The sequence below is a fragment of the Pituophis catenifer genome, unplaced genomic scaffold (genome assembly GCF_029215685.1).
Source record: "Pituophis catenifer annectens isolate HBS135680 unplaced genomic scaffold, rPitCat1.0.hap2 SCAF_3, whole genome shotgun sequence".
In the NCBI taxonomy this organism is placed as follows: domain Eukaryota; kingdom Metazoa; phylum Chordata; class Lepidosauria; order Squamata; family Colubridae; genus Pituophis; species Pituophis catenifer.
The window spans coordinates 111962436-111976123 of NW_027256883.1; the positions used below are offsets into that span (position 1 = coordinate 111962436).

General features: G+C 38.5%; 1 protein-coding gene across 3 annotated transcripts in view; it reads left to right on the top strand.

Annotated features, from left to right (window-relative positions):
• Window positions 1-13688, top strand: part of RASAL2 (RAS protein activator like 2) — a 227694-nt gene that overhangs the window by 148284 nt on the left and 65722 nt on the right. For all 3 annotated transcript variants that reach the window (XM_070939241.1, XM_070939238.1, XM_070939240.1), the window contains exon 4: window positions 12063-12154. In XM_070939241.1, the coding sequence (XP_070795342.1) occupies window positions 12063-12154 (92 nt within the window). The remainder of the gene's footprint in view (window positions 1-12062; window positions 12155-13688) is intronic.

A 13688-nucleotide genomic window follows, 5' to 3' on the forward strand; every position in this document is an offset into this window, starting at 1 on the left:
TGTGCAAACCTGAAAAGTGACCCTTTAAGTCATATAAAACATTCTTGCCTCCTCACACCCTCAATTTTATGTTGCAAAAAAATACAGGATGCACCCAATATACAGCTACAGAACAGGCATGGGCAGCAGGCAGCCTTCGTATACTCTCTTCTTTGTCAACTAATTGGACCCTGTTTTTGTAGCTGTGGCTTCTTTGATTCTCCTAACAGGTCTTGTTTCTGCTGACCCTTTTCTTTGTCTTTCCCAGCGGATGGGGGGGAGCCCTATTAACCAAGGAGGCCAAAGTCGAACCAGGGTTGCGTCGGGCTGCTTCTCATTCTGATGAAGAGGAGCTGTTCTAATATCCTTAATGCTGTTGTTGGCAGTCAGAAACAGATTCCATTATTGTCGATCAATGCAGCTGCCATGCGGAGGGAGGGAAGGAGGGAGGGACTCTTCCTATTCACAGATTGATCAACCTGCCATTGCATGAGCAAATGTGTTGTAAGAGAGTCAGATGCTATTGTAATTGTAGCTGGAGCAGGAAAGGTCTGGTGGCGATGCAAACCTCTCCGTTGTTGGCAGGATTCTAAACAGCCTTCCTTCGGAAAACTGAAAAACAAAAGCTATGAGAATTTTATATCATTTTTTTCCCCTAAAAGGAGGGCAGTCATATATTACACTTTATTAACTGCATGGCTTTGCTAATCTTTCCTGTAGTGGGGTCATTTTTCTTTGTCTTTCCATGCCTCCGCATTTTCAAAAGCTGTTTTGTCATTTTTAAACTGGAGGCCACCAGCCTGTCATCTTTTTTTTACTCTTCCTGCTTGAGCTGAGGAGCTGACATCAAATCTTCTCTCCTGCCTCTGTCTTTTAATCAGATAAGTCTGTCAGCTAGGGAGATCGGAGTCAGGCCACGGTACACTTTCTTTCTTTTCTACATTCCATTTTATTTGGTTCAGCCAGAAATCCTAAGTACTGGCCTCCCAAGACCCTCCGCGTTTCCCCACTTTCCCTTCCCAGATTTATGCTGCCATTATCTACTGTATGGAAAAGTTTTCTAACTGGAGAATGAGTCTCCTTTCTCCTGGAGATGCGGCCGAGTGGCTGGATAGCAGCACAGAAGATGAGCGAAGCCTCCTGTCATTTCTTGGTACGGTAGGCTTGGAATACTTATTGAAAAAGAATTAGCAGAATTTTCATTTTGATTTTATGACTGAGAATAGTCTCAGGACAATGTATGTGATTTTTCTCTTTGGCTTAACATTAAATGTTATCTAAATACGAGTTCATAACCTTCAGTGTCAGGCATAGTTGACACAGATGCTTTGAACTTTATGCCATTCTTCTGCCTAGTCTCTCCCCACCCTCCCCCACCTGTTCCCCTTAGCCTGAGAGAATCTGTCTAATTTCAATGAACTCATCCAGAGAAATTTATTTCTGGCTTGTGTCCCATTTTCCCTAAAGATTTATGTATCAAATAGCATGTACTTAGGTGGTGCTATGTTAATTTGTAATAAATGATAATAATGTGAAAATTTTAAAGGCCCCGTTAAAGACATTTTAGTTCATCAGTATTATTTACATCCAGACATTGCACTTATGTTTTTAAAAAGTAACCAATTCTGGTTTATGATCTTTTTGATAAAGATGAGTAAAAATTAAAAACCAAGAACTAGTCATATTAAATTTTATTTTAGGAAATATAAGAATTGCCATATTGGATCAGAGTGTTGTGAAGCCATATAAAAACATTTATCAGAATTCTTGCTTAAAAAGTAGTCTGTAAGTCAAGTTTGAATTCTCTTCTACATGAGAAACTTGCAAACGTGCACACAACGTTCTTCGTGTTAAATGCACTCTTAAAGTCCACAATGTCTTAAGGATTCTAAGTGTTACAGCAGGTAGGATTCCAAGACTCTAAAATGATTGTCACAAAATCAGAAAATGTCTGATTGATATCTTCATCTCTTGCAAAAGTTGCCATGTTTTTCAAACTTCAGAAAGATTAAATCTCTTTACAAGGTAACACATTCCAAAGAACCATTCAAGTCTCAGAATTCCCCATTTGCTTACTCAGTTCTAGAACATATTTACCCATTGTTAGATTAGAGTAGGCACTATATGAGATATTCAGTTTTGGTAATTATAGGATCCATTTCTATAATTCCACATGCTGGAAACTCACTTTTTAACAGAATTTATATTCCCCCCCTCCCTTGTAATACATACAACTAAGTCCATTTTTTAAAAGAAAGAGTGATTTTGTTCCTACAGTAGTCTAACAGGGTAGATGAGGCCAAAAATGATTGGCTCAAGAGGCAAAATGATCCTGGGTTGGCACTGAATCCCTACCATTACTAATGAAAAGGATATTTCAATGTAGAGATGGATAAAACTTCTGCTGATCAAGGAAACAGTATTGAGCTTCACAAACAAATATTCTACTGCCAAATATGACTCTTTCATATCTCCATATGTATAAGAAGTCAGTTCAGAGAAAATTTTTAAAAAATCTGAACTACAAATTCTATAAGATTGCCCAACAGCATGTATCTGGATGCAGTACTCAATCCAAGGCAAATGCTGCTTAAGAGTATAGATACCTGTAGCCCCAGTGTGTGGGGTTTGGATTGTAGAGACTCCTCCTCCCCCTATTCTCGAGGATGGAGTGTCATGATCTCACAAGATAACTCCCACACAGCTTCACAACATATGAAGCTTCATATCATGTCAGATCTACTCTAATGAGATTGTCTGCTTTTCTCTTCCTTCTCTCCTAAAAATCCTCCCCATCCTTTTCACCTAAAGATCTTAATGCCAGGAATTAAATCTGAGCTTGACCCGAGAAACCCCCAGTCTCTTTTGCTGGAGAATGACAGTTGATTTGGGAAGATGTGTTTACATTACTGCACAGGTTGTTACAGTTGTTACAGTACATGACCATTTAGAGGCAGGGAAGTTTATTAAATCTGAAAGTCCATTAAACCAAATGTCTGTATTTTGCATCAGTTTATGTCATTTGAGTTAATTTACTTTATGTTAATAATGGTATAATTTATTTTTGACAACATTTATGTCTGTCTATGAGATTTTTTTTTTTTTTTTTTTTTAATTTGATTTATATGCCGCCCTTCTCCGGAGACTCAGGGCGGCTTACAATGCGTTAAGCAATGCGTTAAGCAATAGGTAATTATGCAAATCAAGTTAATACATAATTGTATTAACTTGATTTGGATGCAGATTATATTAACCAAGTTTATCCAAGCTGTTTACCCATTGTTTGGGAGTGAAGTCCAAACTAAAATTTGGTTCATTGCATCTAAAGTTCACTGTATGCTGTCCAGAAAAATCAAGGCTTGTATGTCTATATTGCCTTGTGTCAATTGGATACTGAGGTTATTATTTCATTGTAAACTTTATTTGAAAAATTAGCTTTTTATTCTCTGTGTCAATTATATACAGTACATATGAATCAAGTTACATCTGGTTGAAGAGAAGTAAGTAAGATATTTTTAGGATGTCCTCTGGAATAGATTTTTGTCATAGCTTGTGGATATGTTTACATTACAGTAATACGATTTAAAATAATTAAGCCAGGTTGGAAAACTACATGTAGAGCTATGATATGTTACTGGGCAGCTACCAAACCCAACATTGCTGTTGAACAGGTTTTTGATAATAGTACAAAAGTGATTTGCTCTTGTCTTCTTGGGGGGGGGGCAGGGGGAATCAATTTTCCAGTTTATTCCATAGCACTGATATAGCCATTCCTCCGAGTACAAGCACCTATACTACTTAACTTCCAAGCTGCAACAAGGGAAGCCAAATGCTACAGCTTCTGAGAGTAATTTCTTTCTTTCTTACACTTATCCTGCTTTTCGTTCAGAAGTTCAAGATGGCATATGTAGTGCTCCTTTCCCTGTTTTCCCCATAACAGGAACTCTCTTATGCCAATTGGTTTAAGAGAGTGTGATTGGCCCTGAATCACCTGGTGAGCTTCCATTGTTGAGAGTGGATAAAAACCTGAACCTTTCCATTTCTTAGCTACTGCACCATATTTACTCTCAGTTGTAATTAAGTGTGACTTTCCATCAGTAGACCCTTTCCCATCTCTATTATTCTAAGCTACATGATCCTGTGCAAAGTCTTGGTAATCCATTGTGGTCCATAGTTTGTCTGTGTTCTTGTCAGTTGGCTGGCTAGATTCTACTAAACTCCATGACATCAGATCACTATTTTTTAAGAAGATAATTTCTATAGCTAGGAGACAAGACACAATAAACAGGACATTTCCAATTGCTGTTTATACTGTTTCTAATTTACCCAAATTGAATGCTTTTAATGTTCAAGTTGTTGTTTACCATGCTGAATTATTATTTGGTTCTGGAAATTGGGTCACTGGGTACAAAGGTATTCATTGACATGTATCAATAATAACACATGCAGAAAGTTCAAAAAATCGACAATAACCAGTTTTGAGTCCAGATACCAACATATAGGTCACATTGCTATCCTAAGTAGAACAATGGTCTCTTGGGACTACCCAAGCAACACTGCAATACAAAAAAGATGCTGAAGCCCTAGAAAGAGTGCAGAGAAGAACAACAAAGATGATAAGAGGTCTGGAGGCTAAATTGTATGATGAACAGTTAAGGGAACTAGGAATGTTTAGCCTAATGAAGAGAAGGCTAAAGGTTGACATGATAGACATCTTCCAATACATGGAAGGATTGACACAGAGAAGAGGGGATCCATAGCATCTGAGGGCAGGACAAGAAGCAATGGGTGGAAGCTCATCAGAGGGAGATCCAACCTGGAACTTAGGAAAAAATTCCTGATAATGAGAGCAATTAATCGATGAAACGGGTTGCCTTTGGAGCTGTTTGTGCTCCATCGCAGGAGGTTTTCAATAACAGATTGGGCAATCATTTATTTGTCCAGGTTGATGTAAGAATTCAGGCATTGGACAGAGGGTTTGACTAGAAGACCTCCAAGGTCCTTTCCAGCCCTATGATTCTATGATAAATAAAAAATTGAGTTAAAAGGGGTTTTTAAAATGGAGGAGATGGGAAGGTATGCCCCACACCAAACCTCCCACTTTTTAACCATGTAAAAGAAGAGAGGGTGGGGTTGTTTACTTGGATATTTTCCACTTTTTCTGAATTTTACAGCCGGTAGTTTCAGAAAGTTTCAGAAATACTGCTTGAAACTATTATTTCTTTTACTATTGTTATACTCTGAATAATTTTGAAAATCGTTTTGAGTATTTCATTACAAAAAAGACCCACTAATGTTCTGCAGAAAACAATGAAGGGAATCCTAAAATAATATCTCAGGTATATTCTTTCCTTAGCTGTCATAGAATAGATTCTTGCCCAGGTATTAAAAAGATATATTTTTTTTTACTGTCACATATGTGAGTGTTAGGTCTACATTATTCTTCCCATTATTCAAAACATATTGCTTCATTTAAAGCTGCATTATACCACCAAATAGCCAGGCAGGATATCAAACAGGTTTAACATATGACCGTTGAAAAAAACCAATATTCTGACTATAACAATTGGATATCTGTGATCCTATTCCCCATTTTAAAATATTTTAAAAGCATTCAAAAGGGATTCATTCAGGAGAAGTCCACAACTATGTCTTCTCCATCAAGCACCAGGGTTAGGAGCAATGTTCCTTAGGAAGAAAATGGCATCAAAGGAAAAAGGTTAACCACCAGGGCTGTGCCAAACATTAAAAAGAGATGCTTTGCACTGATCAGATGAAAGAGGACCATAAAACCCATTATCTTTTTGAGCATCTCTATTGGCTACTTCCAAAGCCTTTATCATCTACTCCTGCATGCAAGTGGATGCACTGGTGGTTCCAGCAGAAGTGTCCCTCTGTGCATGCAGACAGATGAGCAGAAAACGAAGGACTCTCTCAAAGACACCAAGTGACTGCAAGCCATGCAGCCGCTTTTAACCATTTGAGGAGTAAGCAGAGGATCTTTGTTCCTGCATCCACCCCTTGCAAAGCACTTCCTCAGAATGCTTTGCACAGCCCTACTGAGTGCTTTCTTCACTACCAGTTGGAGGTAGGCAGGGGTGGGATTCTGCCGGTTCGGATCGGTTCGGGCATACCGGTAGCTCCAACAATCAGCTGAGAGCGAACCTGTTCGCTCCAACGATCAGCTGGGTCCACCCACGCGCCCCTGCACTATACCTATCTTTATTTCCTTTGTTTGAAGCTCAGCTGATTGGCTCAGCAGCGCAGATTGCCGCGCCTCAGCTGTTTTATTCACCGGAGCTGCAGTAGAAGGTGCTGTTTTCAAATGTACTGTGTGCGTGCAGATCGCCCGTTTGGCGCACGTGCAAAGCTCGTGCGAAGCAAAGCAGTTGTTACACCGGTTGCATCTCACCACTGAAGTTAAGGCTCCATCCTCTTTCTACTATCCTTAAAGCTTTATAATAGATTGCAATGTTTCTATAACAATCTTTGGGTATTTCTTATATTTTGTGTTGATAATATTGCTACAGTTCTCCACATGTAAGTTTCCGCCATTGTACTGCAAGTTTGCTTACGTCTGTTTGCTTATGCCTTTAACTTTACTGCAGAGTCCTTTGAAAACAGAAAAGAAGGAAAATGGCTTCTACTTGTACTTATCCAAAAGGCAAATGAATGAACTGTTATTCTGCTGTCCAGATCTTTGCTGAAAATAAACATTTGATTAGCTTGTGGTAACTTTATTGTTGTTAGCAGCTGAAGGGAAGTTGACCTGATTTTTAGATATATCTAAGTATCTGAAAATATCTATCAATGTAATATATAGGTATTTGGGGAAAAAATTAAGCAATTACATCCTTCAATCCTTATCCTAGAATCTCTAGTCTTTTCTGCCTCTTTCTGTAACTGACCCATTTGATACTATTATTAGAAAGTAATCTTTTGTTAGTATCTCCAAATTTGTTCCTTTTAATCAACAGCTGCATTAATTTTTGTTTTGCTACTGAGTTTGGCAAGCCAATTTCTGTTTATCTCTCTATCCTTCCTATAGTGCTGCTTTGTAGTTCTCTGAACATTCTCTGGCCTCTGTTTCCCTCTTTATATAATTAGCCCAACTCTTCTTGTAAGCTCAATTGTGTACTCTGTGGTTGTATATGTTTTATGCAGATTTCAGTTCCTGAAATTCCAACCAAACTTTACTCATGAGAACTGAATCATGAGAGCACTTTTCTAATTTCTTTGTTACTCTGATATCTTCTCTCTATCTTATTAATGGGCTATATTGGATCAATTCTGTTAAGAAGTTCAGCAATGTAAATAGTGGCTATCAGAGCAGCTTGCTGATAATTGTTTAGACATTTTTTGTTAATATTGGATTGGAGGTGAAGCAGCCTTCTTCTGTTTTTTTATTGAATAGTGAGAAGAGTTAAGAGAATTGCCTCTGCCCTTTTGTTTTATTTTCCCACAGTTCTTAAAACCTTTCTGATCAAACTCCATAGGTAACTGAATGCAAGTCCAGCTCTCTTAGCCTCTCCGCCATCCGTATGTGCAAGGGAGCATCTAATATGCATTATTTCCAAGAGTTGTTACCAGAACTAGTACTGCAAGTCACAAATTCTATAAATTCTCAACTAATGCCATATTAACATTGTTTTTCAACTGCGAGCCTTCGTATATGTGTTAAAAGGGAAGAAGTGTTTGTAACTTTATTACAAAGAGCTTTGCTGTTTTGTGAGCTGTCAGTAGAAAGTAAACATTTTTCAAGATATTATTACTCTTGCACAGAAACAAACCATTTTCAAATATTAAGGTTAGCTTCATGTCTTTTTCCCAGGCTGCAAGGGCATGATGAATATGAACATGAATTTGTGAACTTGTGCTGAGCATTCCAACTCATGTATTAGCCATGGGGCATGAACCAGTTAAAAGTTTTAAACTCTCCCTCATCAATTGATTATGTTTTAGATTCTCACCACTGTAATTATTTAATATACTTGGAGGGAGAGGAAGATTGGTTTTAAAGGCAGGTAAAAACAATACAAAAGCACGATCTAGCTTCAGTGGGAAGAAGAGAAAATAGTTTCATTCAGTGGTGAAATCCAAATTTTTTTACTACTGATTCTGTGGACATGGCTTGGTGGGTGTGGTGTGGTTTGGTGGGTGTGGCAGGGGAAGAATACTGCAAAATCCCCATTCCCTCCCCACTCTGAGGCCAGACAGAGGTGGTATTTGCCAGTACTCCAAACTACTCAAAATTTCCACTGCCGGTTCTCCAGAACCTGTCAGAACCTGCTGAATTTCACACCTGGTTTGGGTCCAATTGTGAAAGCATGCCCTATGAGTTTATCTCAAAGTTCATAGGAATGAATAGCTGTTTATTTTCCTCCATCTTTCTCCTGGTAAAATTGGAACTATGTTCCTTAGGTTTCTTCAGGTACGACTACAGAACCCAGGAGAACAGACATGCTGTGTTGATGGCAGGCAATTTTTCCTGAATAAGCAAATAGCAAATATAAGACAGATCTCTCTCTTATAGATGATTACATCTGAATTGGAATAAAGACACACATTTTGCTACCATCCAAATTTAGCACATAGCAACAGCATTTGTCATTAATTATTTGGGGCGGGGGCGGGCAAACCTTACTCTTCATAGGAAATGTGTCTATAACAGAAGAGTGCTAGCTTTGGGGCGCCTGTTAATGGACTGAAAGTGACTGATGATTTGGGAAGAGGGATTAAATTGCCAAAGTGTATTTGCTCTTTCCTGTCTGCAGAAGGGAGGAGAGAACCAAACAATTGTCTTGAATATCTACCCTTCTGTGAGTAGTGATCCGAGGGAGCTGATTTGGGCGGTCTCAGCTGCTTTGCCCAAAGGAGAAGGGCAAGATTTTGGAGTTTGTATTTGGACAGGCATCCCAGCGCCTGCCTTTCCAAAGTCTCAAAAGATGTTGGGACTGTGGAAAGAGTGCAGAGAAGAGCAACAAGAATGATTAAGGGGCTGGAGTGTAAAACATACAAAGAACGGTTACAGGAATTGGCTATGTCTAGTCTAATGACCATAGGAGCTCTGGTAGCTCATCAGACTAATTAACATCCACTTACATCTGCTGCCTGCAATTACTGCGAGTTCAATTCTCACCAGGCTCAAGGTTGACTCAGCCTTCCATCCTTTCTAAGGTAGGTAAAATGAGGACCCAGATTATGGGGGCAATAAGCTGACTTTGTATAAATATACAAAAGTATGAAGGCTATTGCTTAACGCATTGTAAGCTGCCCTGAGTCTCCGGAGAAGGGCGGCATATAAATCAATTTTTTTAAAAAAAAATATGAAAAGGAGGACTAGAGAAGACATGATAGTAGTGTTCAACTGGGAGTTTTGCCCATTCATTTTTAATTGATTGTGGTTCAGCAGTAATGTAACCTGGAACATTTTGTTGTTCCCAATTTTGGCCAGAACCACATCTGGAAGGATCCTGGAATGATTTTACAGGGGAATGAATAAATTGGGTAGCTACTGCTTATGCCCTTCTGCCTATCCCTGCTTTGTCAATGACTCTGCTGGGCCTTCTCAGTGCCTTGATGCTTCCCTCTTCCCTGCAATCTCACTGCAACATATCCCCAACCCCTCAAGTCTTGCCAGGACTTTCCTTGCTTCCCATGCCACTTGTGCCACTGATGTCCCTGTGTGGCATATCCCATTTGGTCTGCCTATCCCTGAATTTCCAGCAGATGTTGTCCTCTCTCCCCCCCCTTCAATCACTGCCTGACTTGTTAACCTGTTCCTTGCTGTGAAGTTCTCAACAGTAAAAGATTTCACCTGTGCCTGATGTTTCTGAGTTTATCTCAATTTCTAGTCCTGCTTCAAGAAGCTAGCAAATAAGAAAATAAGCCATTAATATAACACAATCCCAGGAGCCTTTGCTGAGCCTCAGTAGTGATAGCATGACACTGTAGCTTTGCAAGCCAGGCATTTTCCCCAACAGCTGTCACCATGGTTATGAGTTGCAGAGTAGAACCTGCGATGTGGAAGGAAAGGATGGCAGAAAAATAATGTTATGCCGGAGTCCAAAAACTGGAATCTGGGCTAAAGCAGGAATACTGGTGTACCTAAGCAGAAAGGATCAAGACAAGCATTTTTGCAAGATGAGATTTCCTAACTGGTCAAAAATTGAATTGATGGTTAGGTGTGGGTTCCTGATGGGATTACCTGCGAAATTTTCTAAATGTCACAGATGAGGCTGTAGGAAACAGAAGAACCGATGCATTGATATATGCGAAGGGTATGTATGTGTGCAGTAACATTGAGCTATCACACAAGCTCCCTTCTTTTTTTTTTTTGCATATATTGAGATGTTACCCAAAAAGGACAGTATTTTTCCATCATTCTAATGAAAACTCTGAGAACCTGGAGTCACCATTTTTCTCATAAAGCGGGAAATGGCCCACCCTAGACCTTATGGAAGTCTAGCCTTGCTATTTTTGTGATTCGTGTTGCGCATAAGCTGAAAGAGTGAAAGCAAACTATGTTCTGTATCCAACACATAGGCATTAAGAATTAGAAGTTCCTTCAGAGTAATGCAGAACTAGATAGCTGAGAGGAACCTTCAAAATCTTTGAGCTGGAAGAAATTCTGACATTTATAAAGTGCATACCTGAAACCAGATTTGAATTTTTAAACGAAGTTTTACAGGGCACCAGATATAAATATGTTTCCTTTTTTGAAATTTGGTAATCAAATTTGGTTAAAATAAACAGCTACCTGATCTAAATACAAGTCGTTGTTGACATGTGAGCACAATTGAGGCTAAAATTTTTGTTGCTAAATAAAACATTTGTTAAATGAGTTTTGCCCCATTTTACGACCTCTCTTGCCACAATTGTTAAGTGAATCACTGCTGTTAGGAAGTTAGGAACACGGTTGTTAAGAGCATCTGGTTTCCCCATTGACTTTGCTTATCAGAAGAGTGCAATAGTTGATCACATGACCCTGGGACATTGCAACTGCCATAAGTACGAGTCAATTGCCAAGCATCTGAATTTTGATCAGGTGACCACAGGGATGCTACAATGGTCGTAAGTGTGAAAAGTGGTCATACATCATTTTTTCAGTGTCACTGTAACTTCAAACAATCACTAAATGAACTGTTGTAAGTCAAAGACTACCTGTATGCAGCATGTTTTTAAATGCTATATTTTGGTGAAATTTGAAGCGGTATCTGCAAAACTTTCAAGGAAACGGCCCATTACTTCCTGTTTTAAGAATTTCAGTTTGATGAGCCAAAACTTAAATGTTTACATCAGCCCACTCCATGGCAAATGGAGGAGTTTGGGAGAATGTAGATATATTCTGGGAGAAAATTATGCCCTCTTGGCATTTATAGTTCAGGAAAAAATAAAGATGAATTTCTAAACAAATTACATAAAATAAGTTAAAATGAAGTAAAGTTCAATTTAAAAAAGTAAAAAGGGAATACATAACATGCTTACAACTAAAGTGAACTTACTCAACTACTAATTAAATAATATTTTACTCAGTTGTCCAATAACATTGTAAATTATTATTTTATTATGAAATGCTGAGATACTAAATTCTTGAACTACTGAATTAAGAACTAACAAGTGTAACTTCTCTTGATATTGTACTGTGCAAAAAGGTGGGTTAGTGAGTTTTGCATACTATTTTATCCCCTTTATTTGAAATTATCCTGACATCGGGAATGATAATTTTCTGCATGAAGAATAGCCAACAGAATGATTAGAGACCTTGATAAATAAATCTATATCTGATTGCTTAATCAATTTGCATTCTTTATTTTACAAAGGAGCAAAATGAATAAAATAAAAGAGACTTCTAACCAGTTTGTTCAACATTTCTGAAATTGTTTTAGCTCTAATATAATTTCCCCAAATTTCTTTTCTTGTAGTTTTATATTACATTGTTAACTACACTATACATATATAATTTCATTGTTTGATATAATAAAATCATTATATTAAAAGATTTGCATAGGGAATGGGAAGGATGTTTCTATTTAAGGAAAAACTTACTTTCTCCCTTATTTATTTTCATCGTCTTGTCTCAGAGATTCCACCAGAGACATCTCCTCGAAGACGGAGCATCTCCGGAACAAGCAATCCCACAGATACTTCAAATACATCACCTTTCCGAGTACCAGTAAGTAGACATTTCTTTTCAATAGGATTCTGTGACAAACTCAGTATATGTCCATGGTATAGTGTTTACCCCTACAGCAGGGGTGTCAAACTCAAGGCCCAGGGGACGGATTTGCCCCAAGGGTGCTTAGATCTGGCCCGTGGGGCTGCCCTGGAAACAGCAAAGGACTGGCCCGCAGTGCCTCTGCCAGTGAAACAGAGCTTGGGAGGGCCACAAGTGCTCAGGCCACCACATGGGCCCCTGACACGAGTGACGTCGAACTGGCCACACCCACCCTGACCATGCCCACCAGCCCCCCCCCAGTGGGCAAGTCAAACACAATCCTCAGTGACCCTCAGTGAAATTGAGTTTGACACCCCTGCCCTACAGCATATAGGATTATTATTTTTTTAACAAGTTCATTGTCTGGGCATGTGGCAACAGAAGCAAAGCATTGTGCTTGATTGGGCAAAGAATATTATCTTTTCTGAGAGGCAGGCTTTCATTTACCTCTGCATTCTATTCACCTGTGAAACCATTGTTCAGAAATATGAAGCAAGATGGCAGGAATGCCAAACAGTCTCCAAGCAAGAAGCCCAGATGGGCTATCTTAAGCTACCCTCACTGCACCTATGTTTGGATGGGTAGGGAGTGGCTAGACAGATTTTGTTTCTAATTTTCTTAAAATATGATTTAAAAATACATCAATTCATATTATTGTCTGTGATTCTGTATTCTAAAATATTCATTCTTCATAATAATTCTGACACTGGTGGATTTTTTTCCCCCTATTCTACAGATGGAAATTTATCACTCTATACTTTATGTTCAGTTTCCTTTTGTGAGGCAGATGTTCAGTTGTAAATTATTTGTTTTTATAATTTTACTCCAGATTTCCTGGGAAATTTGGGTGGAACAAAGTAGGAAGTACCCATACTTGAATTACTGCATTTTTTTCTAATATTATGTTGAGAGTGAGTCATTTACAGTGTAAATCCAATTAAAATTAAGCGGCTTTTCTAACAGAACTGCAACAAGTTTTTAAATGACAATAATGAGTAACAATATTCTGGAATGTTACCCTGTTTCCCACCCACCCACCCAAATAAGACACCCCCTCTGATAATAAGCCCAATTGGGCTTTTGAGCGCATGGCAATAAGGCCAAGTGCTTATTTCAAGGTTCAAAAAAATATAAGACAGGGTCTTATTTTCGGGAAAACATTTTATGATCTACTTAAGAATCTGTAAAAACTAAGGAAGCATTCTTACTGTTCTCATATCTTTGCTTGTTTTAATTAACATGTATATATCCAGTGGTGGGATTCAACTAATTTAACAATCGGTTCTCTGCCCTAATAATTTCTTCCAACAACCAGTTCACCAAACTGCTCAGAAATTTAACAACCGATTCTCCTGAAGTGGTGCGAACTGGCTGAATCCCACCACGGTATATATCCCTGTCCTATATTCTCAATTTTCCTTATCCTAGGTTCCAAATTCTATTTATTTTTCTTTTTAAACGTGATTACAGGTTTCTTTACATTTAAAAATCA